Source organism: Diaphorina citri, unplaced genomic scaffold (assembly GCF_000475195.1).
Source record: "Diaphorina citri unplaced genomic scaffold, Diaci psyllid genome assembly version 1.1 scaffold378, whole genome shotgun sequence".
Taxonomy (NCBI): Eukaryota; Metazoa; Arthropoda; class Insecta; order Hemiptera; family Psyllidae; genus Diaphorina; species Diaphorina citri.
In genome coordinates this window covers 309268-324518 of record NW_007377813.1, presented here as the reverse complement: position 1 = coordinate 324518, position 15251 = coordinate 309268, and the positions used below count along the sequence as shown (strand labels likewise).

Sequence of the window (15251 nt, the reverse complement as noted above, 5' to 3'; positions counted from 1 at the left end):
TTTATTGTATAAATTTAAATACCTAGTTGTTATGTAATACCTATTACCTATCCTTATCTACTGAAAACGTTTCCATTAAGTCATACCCAATTATAATTGTTTTATTGTGATATCTTGCCTAAAAAATACTTCCAAATGAATATAGAAGGAACCAGAAAGCAAGGTAGACCACGGCTGGCGAGTTTAAACACACTCGCGTTTCATCCGAGAACAAAACTATTTTAATTTTTTTTTTTTTTTGAAAATTGCATTGTTGCGCTAATTTTGACGCGGAGTTTATATTCATTTCACTTACCCTCCATAATGCATCATTTAAACTTAGTGGGTAAATTATAGAAGCCCTATTCTGTTAGAAACTATTTTAGTCGTGATTGTTACCTTAAACAATTTCTTTTAAGTTAATTTGTCTAAATTTACAAGGATAGTTTCAAAGGATCATATTTGTCTGCCTCAGTGGCAAAGATATTGGAAATTATTGTTACTTATTATTTTATTTATAAGATATTTTCAAGTAGGTACCTAGATATCATATTATTAATCTCTGCATGTAATGTATGTAACAATATCTAAAATTATGAAAGTTACAGGTAGCTATAGAAATTGTGATGGAGTATCGTTAGAAGAACTCTGAAAACTACCTCACATCCATATTTATTTTGATTGATCTGATATCAGGGTGTTCAACATGGGTGAATAACCCATATGGAAATTATTACGAGTATTTAACAGACTTAACCAAACAAGTCCGAGATAGCCTTTTCATTGTGATTTGATTGAAACTGAAGATTGAAAAATGATCAAGTTTTCATTTCGTTTTGAAGATTTTATTTTGTGTTAAAGAAAATATTTTCAATTTGTTTGTTTGGTAAGAAGACTAATAAAAGCTATTCATAATATTCTTGTGAATGGAAAAAAAAAACGTTTTGTAAAATAATAATTGTTAGGTATGTCTGAAGAATGAATGGGACATTGAATCACCTTCACGCCCTCCCTACTGTCCTTCTATTACAAATTATATTCGAGAAGGAGATATGATGAAGATTGCACACATTCAATTTAGCGTAGACCACTTAATTTTTACTTTTATCAAGGTTTTGACGTAGGCTTCTTCTAATGACCTACTTAATTTTCGTGTGTTGATTTTGTTGAATGTTTGGTGTAGAGTTCAATGATTCCTTATCTAGCCATGACCAGAAACGCACCTATTTTTCACTCATCTCGTGCTTTTTCACTCATCTGGAACTGTGTGACACTCCGTTATGTGTGCACTCTGCGCTACAGAGAGGTACTCAACAATCACTACGTATAGGATATAAGTAGTTTATTATCTAAGGAAGTACCTGTAATCAGTACCTGGTGGTACTCTAGCACTATGCCAAGATGTGACTCAGACTGATATCACCAGTGGGAAATGCCTCGGGCTATTGATTATACCTTGGATCTGTTTATCATTGGAAAATTCGAGTCCTTCTGAGTTCTGAACTGAAGAATCTGGGAAACACAAGTACCTGGTGGTACTCTAGCACTATGCCAAGATGTGACTCAGACTGATCTCACCAGTGGGAAATGCCTCGGGCTATTGATTATGCCTTGGATCTGTTTATCATTGGAAAATTCGAGTCTTTCTGAGTTCTGAACTGAAGAATCTGGGAAACACATGATTGCATTGATTGCAAAGTTTCTTATTTTCTCGTCATATGAAATCGTGGCTGCATGCGTACAGATTACAGACCATGGGCTGAAAGTCACATTTTTGGTCTCAGGAGACCCTCGAACTGATACTTGTGTCTGCCCTTTCTCCAATGTAGAAAATTTCCAATTGTCATTTTGTATTGGTTTCCTTTTATGACTTTGACCCCATCCTAATTCTGTCTCATTGTGTAAGTTTCTCAATACATACATACCTAATGTGGTAAAAACGTAGAAAGTACCTAATTATGGTGTCAGCATTCAAACACACACACACACACACACACACACACACACACACACACACACACACACTTTATATGCAAAATTTTAAATCCACTTGTTTATGCTCAGGACAAGTTGTGCAATATTTACACCGTGGTTACCTACATGCACCTGCATTATCAACACTTCTCCCCTGCACCTACTTGAGACAAAGACGTGAAACTTTACTAAAATAAAGCGCAGGGCAAACTTTTCATGCACAATGAAATTTCAAAGTAGTTTTCCCGACTTTTTTGTTGTGTAAGTTTAGATTATTCATTTATTTATGTATGTTCATGGGGTGATGTAAGAGTCGTCCATTTACTAGGTAGGTAGGTAGGTATACACTTTTCTTTTTCCTTCTCAATCAGTTGCTTTCCAAATCTGAGACACAAATGAGATTTTTGAGACAGGACAGTATGACCTTAAGAACTCTTGGGGAGTTGGGCTTATTTTCTCGTCATATGAAATCGTGGCTGCATGCGTACAGATTACAGACCATGGGCTGAAAGTCACATTTTTGGTCTCAGGAGACCGTCGAACTGATACTTGTGTCTGCCCTTTTTCCAATGTAGAAAATTTCCAATTGTCATTTTGTATTGGTTTCCTTTTGTGACTTTGACCCCATCCTAATTCTGTCTCATTGTGTAAGTTTCTCAATAGGTATATAGCTAATGTGGTAAAAACGTAGAAAGTACCTAATTATGGTGTCAGCATTCAAACACACACACACTTTATATGCAAAATTTTAAATCCACTTGTTTATGCTCAGGACAAGTTGTGCAATATTTACACCGTGGTTACCTACAAGCACCTGCATTATCAACACTTCTCCCCTGCACCTACTTGAGACAAAGACGTGAAACTTTCATAAAATAAAGCGCAGGGCAAACTTTTCATGCATAATGAAATTTCAAAGTAGTTTTCCCGACTTTTTTGTTGTGTAAGTTTAGATTATTCATTTATTTATGTATGTTCATGGGGTGATGTAAGAGTCGTCCATTTACTAGGTAGGTAAGACTTTTTTGTTGTGTAAGTTTAGATTATTCATTTATTTATGTATGTTCATGGGGTGATGTAAGAGTCGTCCATTTACTAGGTAGGTATACACTTTTCTTTTTCCTTCTCAATCAGTGGCTTTCCAAATCTGAGACACAAATGAGATTTTTGAGACAGGACAGTATGACCTTAAGAACTCTTGGGGAGTTGGTAGTCAAAGGCCAAGTTCCTTGAGTAGCTTTTCCTCTCCGTCTCTTTATTTCATTTTGCGTAGGAGTGGCAGGTCATAAATTAAACATGCTTGGAAAAGAAAGAAGGAGAGAACAAGAGAATAATAGAGTTCAAGAAACAATCTGTAACAACATTTTCCCCTATCATGATGTGATCGAAAATAGATTCCCCACGTCCAATAATAATACATATTTTATGGTCTATGTCAAATTTTTGAATTTTACCTATTTATAATTTTTCCCACCCATACATTGCACCTATGTATTTATATCGTGTACCTATTTTAAATTTTTCCTATCCATACATTGCACCTATATACATATTTATATCGTGTACCTGTACCTATTTATAATTTTTCCTACCCATGTTACACCTACATATTTCTGTCTATATTTTACTCTTATTGTCTACCCATGTACCTATTTATTAATTTTCTTACCCATAAAATATCTCACCCCCTTCCCTGCTCGGATACTCCTTCCTATCTTCTTTTACGAGTTTCTAACCAAAGTAATTTTTTACGAGTACACAATCGAAGTATAAACAAAACTTCACTCGTCCCCTTTATACGGATTGCATGTACTGTTATTAAAATGTTCGTTCTCAAGTCATGACCAGAAACGCACCTATTTTTCACTCATCTCGTGCTTTTTCACTCATCTGGAACTGTGTGACACTCCGTTATGTGTGCACTGTGCACTCTGCGCTACAGAGAGGTACTCAACAATCACTACGTATAGGATATAAGCAGTTTATTATCTAAGGAAGTACCTACCTGTAATCAGTACCTGGTGGTACTCTAGCACTATGCCAAGATGTGACTCAGACTGATCTCACCAGTGGGAAATGCCTCGGGCTATTGATTATGCCTCGGATCTGTTTATCATTGGAAAATTCGAGTCCTTCTGAGTTCTGAACTGAAGAATCTGGGAAACACATGACTTTAAATTTGACAAAATTTTGATTTATAAAAACCTTGCCATCAAATATTGTTAAGAAAACTCTCACGTTTACTAGGCGAGTGATTAGTCCGTTTCTCGTGGCGTTTTGTATAACAACCTTATTGTGTAATTACTAGCTGCAATATTTCATAATTGAGATAAGATAAGGGAATTCGGAAATTGGAGCGGCATTATCACAGACATGACTCATCAGGATATTAGAATGTTAGGTATGTGTCATAGTGTAGGAATAGGTATATCCAATGTACTTCCTTTGAACGGGTAACAGGTACTTTCCCTTCGTTCTAAGGTATGAAATCGTGGCTGCATGCGTACAGATTACAGACCATGGGCTGAAAGTCACATTTTTGGTCTCAGGAGACCCTCGAACTGATACTTCCAATGTAGAAAATTTCCAATTGTCATTTTGTATTGGTTTCCTTTTGTGACTTTGACCCCATCCTAATTCTGTCTCATTGTGTAAGTTTCTCAACACACACCTAATGTGGTAAAAACGTAGAAAGTACCTAATTATGGTGTCAGCATTCAAACACACACACACACTTTATATGCAAAATTTTAAATCCACTTGGTTATGCTCAGGACAAGTTGTGCAATATTTACACCGTGGTTACCTACATGCACCTGCATTATCAACACTTCTCCCCTGCACTTACTTGAGACAAAGACGTGAAACTTTACTAAAATAAAGCGCAGGGCAAACTTTTCATGCATAATGAAATTTCAAAGTAGTTTTCGCGACTTTTTTGTTGTGTAAGTTTAGATTATTCATTTATTTATGTATGTTCATGGGGTGATGTAAGAGTCGTCCATTTACTAGGTAGGTAGGTAGGTATACACTTTTCTTTTTCCTTCTCAATCAGTTGCTTTCCAAATCTGAGACACAAATGAGATTTTTGAGACAGGACAGTATGACCTTAAGAACTCTTGGGGAGTTGGGAGTCAAAGGCCAAGTTCCTTGAGTAGCTTTTCCTCTCCGTCTCTTTATTTCATTTTGCGTAGGAGTGGCAGGTCATAAATTAAACATGCTTGGAAAAGAAAGAAGGAGAGAACAAGAGAATAATAGAGTTCAAGAAACAAATAACAAAGGAAACCTTGACCTGGTTTGAACTTGAGAAATGTCAGAGGAAGAGATAGGAGAAGATGAAGCGAAGGGAGGGAAATAACGAAGAGGAATACAGGAGGACAGGGAAAAAAGGGAGAGACATTAAGGAAAGAGGGGAATAGAGACGGTAGGGTAGGCGAAGGAGAGAAGAGGAAGAAAAGAAGAATGAATGAAGGAGAAATATTAATTTATCATGCTGGCTTCCCTCCTTTCCTTCCTCTCATTTTCGTATTCTCTTTGACCTATTTTTCCCTCCTCCTCCTCCTCTTCCTCTTCTTATCTTTTCTCTTCTTAAATCCCTATTAGATTTTCAATTATCGTTTTCCGAAATGTCAAATGTCGTCTTTGATCTTTTCTATACGAGCTCCGTAGTTGACTTAACTTGCAGACTGGATGGTTTAGGTGTACAATTGTTGGCTGGGGAATCTTCATCATCTAGATTTGGTTGGGTTTTATCACTGGAGACATCTTGTCTTTCAGAGTCTGAAAAAAAATAATTGGACTTTTAATTTAATAATAATAAAAAAAAAGGAGCTGTAACTTACTCATGGAACAAAGGTAGGTATCATCATCCCAAAATCAAAGAGACATGGAGGACAGGATAGGAGAAAGCCAGAATGAACCTTACAATACATATCTGTTTAGCATAAATAGTTCACATTTCAATCTAATTTAGGCTAATATAAATGGTATGGACATGTAAGAAGAATGGATGAGAATAGATTGCCTAAAAAATACTTCCAAATGAATATAGAAGGAACCAGAAAGCAAGGTAGACCACGACTGAGATGGAATGATCAAATCAACAAAGATATCATTAAAAGAAATCAAAATCCCAGTCTCATTGAGAACCAACAAAAATTTAATGATAGAACTTGGTGGAGAGGTTTTGTGAATAGTCGACCTGTTCCACCAAACAGAACGACTTAGGATATGTATGTATGTATGTATGTATCTTTGCTTGTGCCGCATGCCGGTTTAATTTAATATTTATGCCGGTTTTGGCCATATGTTACTTCTTCCTCCAAATCTTTTTACTTTCTATTACTACAGTGTAGCGAGCTATACTATTAATGAAAGCCAAGCGACTACTGCAAATCGACATGTTCGGGATTTGGATCAGTCAGAGTTTTGGTAAGTATACTTCCGTCCCTTTTAAGGCGTGTCCATACCATTCAATATCGTCCGAGATGTAGCCCAACTTAAACAGAATTTATGTCGTAACTAGAAAGCTGGATTTACCTTAGGTGTTAAGCTGTGTCCACACATAGTAGACCCGCCGTCGTTCGACGAGGTGAATCTATGTTGTCGAAGAAGTATAGACGGTGCAGACGTCGATCGACGGCCGATCGACTATGTGTGGACACACCTTGACAATACCAAAACGGCCATTGATTCAGTTCCCCTACCAGAAGGTCTAGGTAAGTCACATGAGAACTATTCCAGAATTTATGTCGTAACTAGAAAGCTGGATTTACCTCAGGTGTTAAGCTGTGTCCACACATAGTAGACCCGCCGTCGTTCCACGAGGTGGTTCAGACGTCGATCGACGGCCGGTCAACTGTGTGGACACACCTTGACAATACCAAAGGCCATAGAATCAGTTCCCCTACCAGAAGGTCTAGGTAAGTCAAAAAAGAACTATTTAGGTCGCAGCGTCTTGGGGCTCAAATAGCCCACGGCGTTGGCCTTACTTATATCAATTACCAATAAAGGGTCTGAATATGGGAAGGAAACAAATAGGTAATAGATAACAACTAGAACTTGGGAAAATCCTCCTGGAACATTCAAAGATTGGGTGTGAAGGAATACAGATCTGATGGTCTGACTTTACCAAACCTTGAGGTATTGGCAAGTGGTCAATAACTACCAGTAGGTACAGACACGCGTTATACTCCTATCGATTATTTATTGAGTGTAGATATACCTAGCTATTAGAGTTTCTGCTAGTAGCTGTGTGGATAGTAGTTACGGTCTGACTTTACCAAACCTTGAGGTATTGGCAAGTGGTCAATAACTACCAGTAGGTACAGACACGCGTTATACTCCTATCGATTATTGAGTGTAGATATACCTAGCTATTAGAGTTTCTGCTAGTAGCTGTGTGGATGTGGATAGTAGTTATCTATGTAATATAGGTAATAGATATCTAGTTCTAGCACCACGCGTGGAATCTGAGCATAAATGTTTGATGACTGTATCTTGTTAAATGTTTGATGATTGTATCTTGTTTGATTACTGTATCTTGATTGAACAAAGCTACCTGTATCTTGTTCAAGTCATTTTGACGAACAGCGTGTTATAGTCGGATGTATTCTCACTGGATATTGATGATTCAGTCACTTCCTTTACGGATAAAAGCTCGTTCCCATTTGTCGTGAGTTCCATCCGATTTTTCTCCGAATGTCCTGTAAGCAATGCAATTTAAATGAGAGTGTTCCCACTGCGCACGACACGATTTTTTTCCGAACAAGTGGGAACGGTCCTTAACATGTTATTTGTCAAATATATCAACTTCGTTTTGATGATTTCTAGTAGTTATCTATGTAATATAGGTAATAGATATCTAGTTCTAGCACCACGCGTGGAATCTGAGCATAAATGTTTGATGACTGTATCTAGTTAAATGTTTGATGATTGTATCTTGTTTGATTACTGTATCTTGATTGAACAAACCTACCTGTATCTTGTTCAAGTCATTTTGACGAACAGCGTGTTACAGCTGTTACAGTCGGATGTATTCTCACTGGATATTGATGATTTAGTCACTTCCTTTACGGATAGAAGCTCGTTCCCATTTGTCGTGAGTCCCATCCGATTTTTCTTCGAATGTCCTGTAAGCAATGCAATTTAAATGAGAGTGTTCCCACTGCGCACGACACGATTTTTTTTTCCGAACAAGTGGGAACGGTCCTTAACATGTTATTTGTCAAATATATCAACTTCGTTTTGATGATTTTAAGCAGTGTCCGCGACATCCAGTGGATGAAGAAGACCAGAGTTGGATGAGGGAGAGATAGTTGACCTTGGAGAGGTTGACACTTTGAGGTCTAGGCTACCGCTGCGCTGGTACGAAGCATGATGACCTTGGCCTTTGGAGACACTTTGAGCGCTAGGCTATCACTGGCTCGAAGCATACGCTGATACGGAGCTACGCCATTTCAACGCCAACCAAAGCTGGTGTGACTAGAATAGCCTAGACCTCAAAGTGTCAACCTCTCCAAGGTCAACTATCTCTCCCTCATCCAACTCTGGTCTTCTTCATCCACTGGATGTCGCGGACACTGCTTCTGTTATTGTAGTAGAGTGCCAGTAGGGCCAGAACATGCATGAGGTTATGAGAGTTGAAGCAGAGGTCTGTGTGCCCTGGCCACCACCGTTCCGGCACCTTTTCCGCTCCAATCACGCCTCCTATGACACACATCACGTCCTACGGAGAAGAATGAGGCGGTAAGTCTCTCCACTGGCTCAGCATTTACCATCGACGTCGTTCGACATTAAGGCGTGGCCACACATAGTCAACCGGCCGTCGATCGACGTCGATTCACAATAAATTCACATCGATCGACGGCCGTCGACTATATGTGGACACACCTAGTACACTGTTTCTCCTATAACATTCGGGTCATTGTGATAGCCAGCTATTGCCTGTTCTCCATCTGGGGACTCCACAAGGTAAAATTTTGTCCGTGCGATTTTTTAAGAGGTTTGATAGAGGGAACTGTAAAAACTGAGGTCTTATTAGCGTCTCAAAAATTGAAGGCAGAAGAAGTGCTTCGTAGGAGAAAGCAAGCCATGCCGAGAACGAACCTTATCCGTTCAGTATAAAGTCCTCTCCGAGCGGGAATCAAACCCAAGACATAGCGCTAGCAAAGTGTAAGGGCAAACAGCCTTAAGCTTCTATAAATCTAGCGCTTGCAGGCGCGCTACCCTTCAAAAGCTAACTAGGCTGGTATCCAAAGGAATTTGTTCCTACTCGGCTGTTGCTATCAGAACGTAGGAGGAAGAAAAATAATGAACGCAATATGAAAAGAGTAGGAGATTAAATCTGAAAAGAAAAAGTTAATGAATAGAGCAACAACAAAAGAACATAGAAAAGAAAGCGCTCTGCTGAGTACTTGACAAGGTCTGGAGATTTTAATTTTGCTGAACAGGCACTAGACTGCATTTGTTAGACAGTTACTTGATGTGTTAAAGTTAACAACCTCGGTCCTCGACAAAAGGCGTTCTTATCAGAGCTTATTTTCTTCGTAGACAATGTAGAAAGTACTCGAGGCTCTTGTCTGAATGAGAGTTGATTAGTTCCAGGTATAATTTAAGTTCAGAGTTCTTGAATTCTACTCGCAATTTCCATACTAGCTTATCTTCTGTCTTTATAAATTTTGGTCTTGAAATACATTTGACTCGCGCGCGATCCAGTTGATAGGAAGGAAGACATGCGGGCATAAAATAAGGACGAGCTTTATTTCCTGCCGATTTTTTTTATTCCTCCCCTGAACTGGAGGCTTAATTTACATTTTTCTCTTCGTAATAGGCATGAGGTAGGTAATATTACATAATTGGCTAGCTTGTTTGACGTAGGAAAGATATTTGCATAATGTGTAAAGACTGTAAAGTTTATGGCACAGGCTCCTTGAGACCTAATGTAACAGTACGTTTACAGAATTCAATACTCCATCCATCACCATTTTTAAATCGTTTATTGACAATAATACTCGTAAATTTAGTGGTAAATACGATAGTTTCTTAATTGCTATGAATGAATAACAATTACTATTTACTAGTAGATATTTTCCTCATTTTCTTGGTCAGAACCAGCAGTCTTGATTCGGACCACTGAAAGGGTATGCTTGTACTCTGTCAACTATCCACCCTAACTTAAAATGTTGTGGTTCTTCGGACTTGAAGTTGGCACCTTGTTTTGTACTGGACGTTTCGGAACCACAACATTGTAAGTTAATGGTGGATTTCACCAACCTTCTTTTTAGCCCCTAACAGGCTGTTAGGGCCCTGTTAAGCCTATACAAATCAAATGGAACTTAACAGGCCTTCTAGGGACTGGAAAACAGCAAGATGAAAATTCCCTTTCCTCGTAAAGAATCAAGGTTTGTAGAAACCCTTCAACATCAGATTAATCCAAAGTCTGACATTGTTGACCCGAAAAAGTTAACATTTGGGTCACCCTGTCCCCGTTAGAAAAGAAAAGAACATTTAAAACACCCACGTCAAAAGGAACGAAGAGAGAAACATAAAGGAGGAGATGAAAACTTTCCAAAAGCGAATTTCAACAAATGACTTCACACTTTTATTATTACTTTCTGTTCTTGAATGGAATATGATCGTAAACTTCTTGCTGAATGACTGGACGGAATGAGATTTATAGCTTTGAAAATTAGAATGAAGCAAAAATTCAATGTTGATAAATGACAATTATTAATCTATCAGCGTCAAATAGGTGGAATGAAAATTAATGAAACTACCTATTTGGCATGAAAGACAACAAAGTGAGATCATAATTGGCATCAAAGCTAAGAAAACTATTACTCAAACTAACTATGCTGAAGGCGAGGCGGTACATGAAAATACATTAGGTATGAGCAAAGATAACCAAAAAATTACAACTTTTAACGAAACTATGAGGAACTCGTCATGGAATTTACTCGTAATAGAAGCTCTACTAGATTCATCATGAGATTTGGACACAATGAATATGTGAAGAAGTTGGCAGTGAACCAAAATTCTTCCACAAAATATTATGATGCTATGTTGGGTGAAAGAGTTCATCTTGATGTACGCAGTAGAAGTTTGCAATATCCATTACATACATTTCAAGTCTGCTGAGAATTAAATTTAATGCATAGATAAGTTCTACTTTAGCTATACATGTTACGTCATATGGAAAATTATCGATCAGTGCTAAGTACCTACATAGTATCTCATATCAGAATATATGAGCCTTATGTTACCAAGTTTTGTGTAAGATATTGATGGTAATGTTAGTCTCCAAAAGAAAAGTCAAACATAAAAGTAACTCAGTGGAAAACCATATTGGTCTATCTTAAAATTGGCGTAAAAATCTTGAAATAATAATACACAGGATGAAAAACAGCAATGATTCGAGATCAGCAGTACAGAAGAAAAACAACTCAAAGGAAGCCTTACAAAGCCATTGCAAACAAAACCAAAGTATGTACAAAGCAAACCATGCAACAACAGCAATAAGATAGGTACAAAGAAAACTGCGAATACTGAGACATATCAAACGAAGAAAAGGAAAACCTCTAAAAGCCTAAGTGAATAATCTGCTAGGGACCAATAACATTCACTCAAAAAAGAAAAGCTCAATCAATACTCCAGAGACAACTGAAAATTCAATTTGTGTTAGAAATGGTCAATGCTTGGAGCCACACTTTGAGGTAATTGGTTCAAAGTGTTTAAACAATCTGATCCATTTTAGACTTTTGGGGTTTTTTCAAGAGGTTTGATAGGGAACTGTAACAGCGAAGGTCTTATCGTCCCGAAATCGACGAGAAAAGGCAGACAGGATAGGAGAAAGTCAGCCGTTCCGAGAATGGACCATATCTGTGTAAGATAAAATCCATCCCAGATGGGAATAGAATGCGCGACCTAGCATTTATAAAGCAGACGCGCTAGCCTTTTGGGTTTTGCTGAACCAATCAGATTGTTGAATTCAATTCAATTAGCTTTCTCAAAGTATGGCCCCGAACATGACGAGATTTCTATTTTGAGTGTATGTAAAATACTGGGGGGTTAGAATCACTCGAAATGAGAAGCTTACCTGTAGAATGGTAGGAATCAGGGAGTCTGGAGCACCTCCTCCATATTTCGTCAGACGTAGAAGGCACAGAAGATTTCGCATCATGAAAGGAAGTGCGAAACAGATTCTACGACTCCATGGAGTTCTTGCAATCAACGCCTGAATGAAACAGAATGACCAGGTTAAACATTTTAGGGTGGATAAATTAAATGACATTTTTGATTTGCCAACTATCACACTAAGGGTGGTTTTCAACAATATTTTTTCAGTCCCTAGAAGGCCTGTTAAGTTCCATTTGATTTGTATAGGCTTAACAGGGCCCTAACAGCCTGCTAGGGGCTAAAAAGAAGGTTGGTGAAATCCACCATTAACTTACAATGTTGTGGTTCCGAAACGTCCAGTACAAAACAAGGTGCTAACTTCAAGTCCGAAGAACCACAACATTTTAAGTTAGGGTGGATAGTTGACTGAGTACATACCCTTTCAGTGGTCTGAATTAAGACTGGTGTCAGGATAAAATCCGCCCCGGGTGGGAGTCGAACCAGCGACCTAACGCTTATTAAGCTGACACGCTACCCACCAAGCTAACTAGGCTGGTAATCTTGTCATTTAGCTGGAATTTAATCAATTACAGTTTCATTTGTCCTCTTGGTTATTGGAACTTGAACACTTCTATATTAGACGTACATTTGTCATCTCCACTAAAAAAAATTAATTCATTAGTGGATGTAACAAATCAAAGTGACAAACAACTCTTCGAAGTCTTGTTCACTTAACAAATTTATTAGGTAGATTCCTATAACCTACTTACCAAAGAGTTTAGTACAACCTATTATACACGTACATAGTTTGTAGGTACCTACTCAGTAAATTACCTATTTATAAAGGAGTAATGGGTACTATTAGGATATAGGAAAAGTAAAAAACAAAGCCCTACTAATTTGACTAGCTTAAAAATATAAATACTAGCAGTTTGCAAAACAAAATATGTACCTAATATACCACAAATCCACACTTCCAATACAAAATGAAGAAATTCAAACTGGCAACAATATAAAATTATAGCTATTACCTAAGTCTAGAGATCAGTCTACTAGCCAATTATGTAATATTACCTACGTCATGCCTATTACGAAGAGAAAAATGTAAATTTAAGCCTCCAGTTCAGGGGAGGAATAAAAAAAAAATCGGCAGGAAATAAAGCTCTTCCTTCTTTTATGCCCTCATGTCTTCCTTCCTATCAACTGGATCGCGAGTGAAATGTATTTCAAGACTAAAATTTATAAAGACAGAAGATGAGCTAGTATGGAAATTGCGAGTAGAATTCAAGAACTCTGAACCTAAATTATACCTGGAGCTAATCAACTCTCATTCAGACAAGAGCCTCGAGTACTTTCTACATTGTCTACGAAGAAAATAAGCTTTGATAAGAACGCCTTTTGTCGAGGACCGAGGTTGTTAACTTTAACACATCAAGTTATTGTCTAACAAATGCAGCAGTCTAGTGCCTGTTCAGCAAAATTAAAATCTCGAGACCTTGTCAAGTACTCAGCAGAGCGCTTTCTTTTCTATGTTCTTTTGTTGTTGCTCTATTCATTAACTTTTTCCTTTCAGATTTAATCTCCTACTCTTTTCATATTCCGTTCATTATTTTTCTTCCTCCTACGTTCTGATAGCAACAGCCGAGTAGGAACAAAGTCCTTTTGGATACCAGCCTAGTTAGCTTTTGGAGGGTAGAGCGTCTGCAAGCGCTAGAGCGCTAGAGTGTAAGGGCTGTTTGCCCTTACACTTTGCTAGCGCTATGTTTCGGGTTTGATTTCCGCTCGGGGCGGACTTTATACTGAACGGATAAGGTTCGTTCTCGGCATGGCTTACTTTCTCCTACGAAGCACTTCTTCTGCCTTCAATTTTCGAGACGCTAAGGCCTCCATTTTTAACGTGTGTCCATGACACATAGTCGACGGCCGTCGATTGATGTGAATTTATTGTGAATCGAAGTGGATAGACGTTGATTAATCGACTATGTTTGGACACACCTTTACAGTTCCCTCTATCAAACCCTTAAAAAAAATAGCCTGGATGCTTTGACAGATATCACCAGTGACACTATCTGAATTTTGTTCTCTCCGCCTCTGAATCAAATGAAATGATTTTTCGTCTTCTATTTCCTTTTGCATATCATTTATTTTCTTTTCTAGAACGTCTTGAACGTTTGATTTCACAAGTTCCTCTCTAACAACGTTGATTTCTTCGGTGATTTATCACAGCTTTGACAGATATCACCAGTGACACTATCTGAATTTTGTTCTCTCCGCCTCTGAATCAAATGAAATGATTTTTTGTCTTCTATTTCCATATCATTTATTTTCTTTTCTAGAACGTCTTGAACGTTTGATTTCACAAGTTCCTCTCTAACAACGTTGATTTCTTCTGTGCCATTTTGTAGATCAGCCACTTCTAATTTTTTATCGATCATATTCCTGATCATGGGCTGAATATTATCAGAAATCTTGTCAAATGTTGGTAACCTCGTTTCCTTTTTGTTCTTTTTTGCAAGTCCAGTCTGTAGCAATCTCGATCGCTTTTTGATCTTATTAGACTCATTAATTTTCTTAGCTTGAACCTTCACGTTTACAACATTGCTGTCAATTATTTCATTAGCTTTGACAGATATCACCAGTGACACTATCTGAATTTTGTTCTCTCCGCCTCTGAATCAAATGAAATGATTTTTCGTCTTCTATTTCCATATCATTTATTTTCTTTTCTAGAACGTCTTGAACTTTTGATTTCACAAGTTCCTCTCTAACAACGTTGATTTCTTTTGTGCCATTTTGTAGATCAGCCACTTCTAATTTTTTATCGATCATATTCCTGATCATGGGCTGAATATTATCAGAAATCTTGTCAAATGTTGGTAACCTCGTTTCCTTTTTGTTCTTTTTTGCAAGTCCAGTCTGTAGCAATCTCGATCGCTTTTTGATTTTATTGGACTCATTAATTTTCTTAGCTTGAACCTTCACGTTTACAACATTGCTGTCAATTATTTCATTGTTGAGATTATTTGCCGACTTGGGTTTTACATTGTGAAGATTTTCAATTTTTGTGATAATTTTTTTGACTTGTTTGGCACTGGAATCGGGTTTTACAGCGCTTCTGATCATTTCTATGCCTTTTTCCTCGTCTGATTGAAAACTTTCGTCTGTGAGTAAGCTGCTGTCAC

The 15251-nt window shown here is 37.7% G+C and overlaps 2 protein-coding genes across 2 annotated transcripts; both read right to left on the bottom strand.

The window, feature by feature from the left end:
• Positions 1 to 8447: 8447 nt before the first annotated feature.
• On the bottom strand, positions 8448 to 12207 carry LOC103508202 (progestin and adipoQ receptor family member 4). The gene is made up of 2 exons (XM_008472735.2): positions 12050 to 12207; positions 8448 to 8680 (listed from the first exon to the last, which is right to left on the bottom strand). The coding sequence occupies exons 1-2, from the start codon at positions 12131 to 12133 to the stop codon at positions 8492 to 8494; spliced, it is 273 nt and encodes a 90-aa protein (XP_008470957.1). The 5' UTR covers positions 12134 to 12207; the 3' UTR covers positions 8448 to 8491.
• A 2039-nt stretch (positions 12208 to 14246) lies between these two features.
• Positions 14247 to 15226, bottom strand: LOC103508224 (spindle pole component SPC72-like). The gene is made up of 2 exons (XM_026822866.1): positions 14706 to 15226; positions 14247 to 14311 (listed from the first exon to the last, which is right to left on the bottom strand). Exons 1-2 carry the CDS (start codon positions 15190 to 15192, stop codon positions 14247 to 14249), a joined length of 552 nt encoding a protein of 183 aa, XP_026678667.1. The 5' UTR covers positions 15193 to 15226.
• Positions 15227 to 15251: the final 25 nt, after the last annotated feature.

Coding starts and splice junctions, on each gene's coding strand:
- LOC103508202 (XM_008472735.2), bottom strand. CDS start 12,133: ATGATGCGAAATCTTCTGTGCCTTCTACGTCTGACGAAATATGGAGGA. Junction 8,681..12,049: donor TGATTCCTACCATTCTACAG/GTAAGCTTCTCA, acceptor TCTTCTCCGTAG/GACGTGATGTGTGTCATAGG.
- LOC103508224 (XM_026822866.1), bottom strand. CDS start 15,192: ATGATCAGAAGCGCTGTAAAACCCGATTCCAGTGCCAAACAAGTCAAA. Junction 14,312..14,705: donor AAATTCAGATAGTGTCACTG/GTGATATCTGTC, acceptor ATAGTGTCACTG/GTGATATCTGTCAAAGCTGT.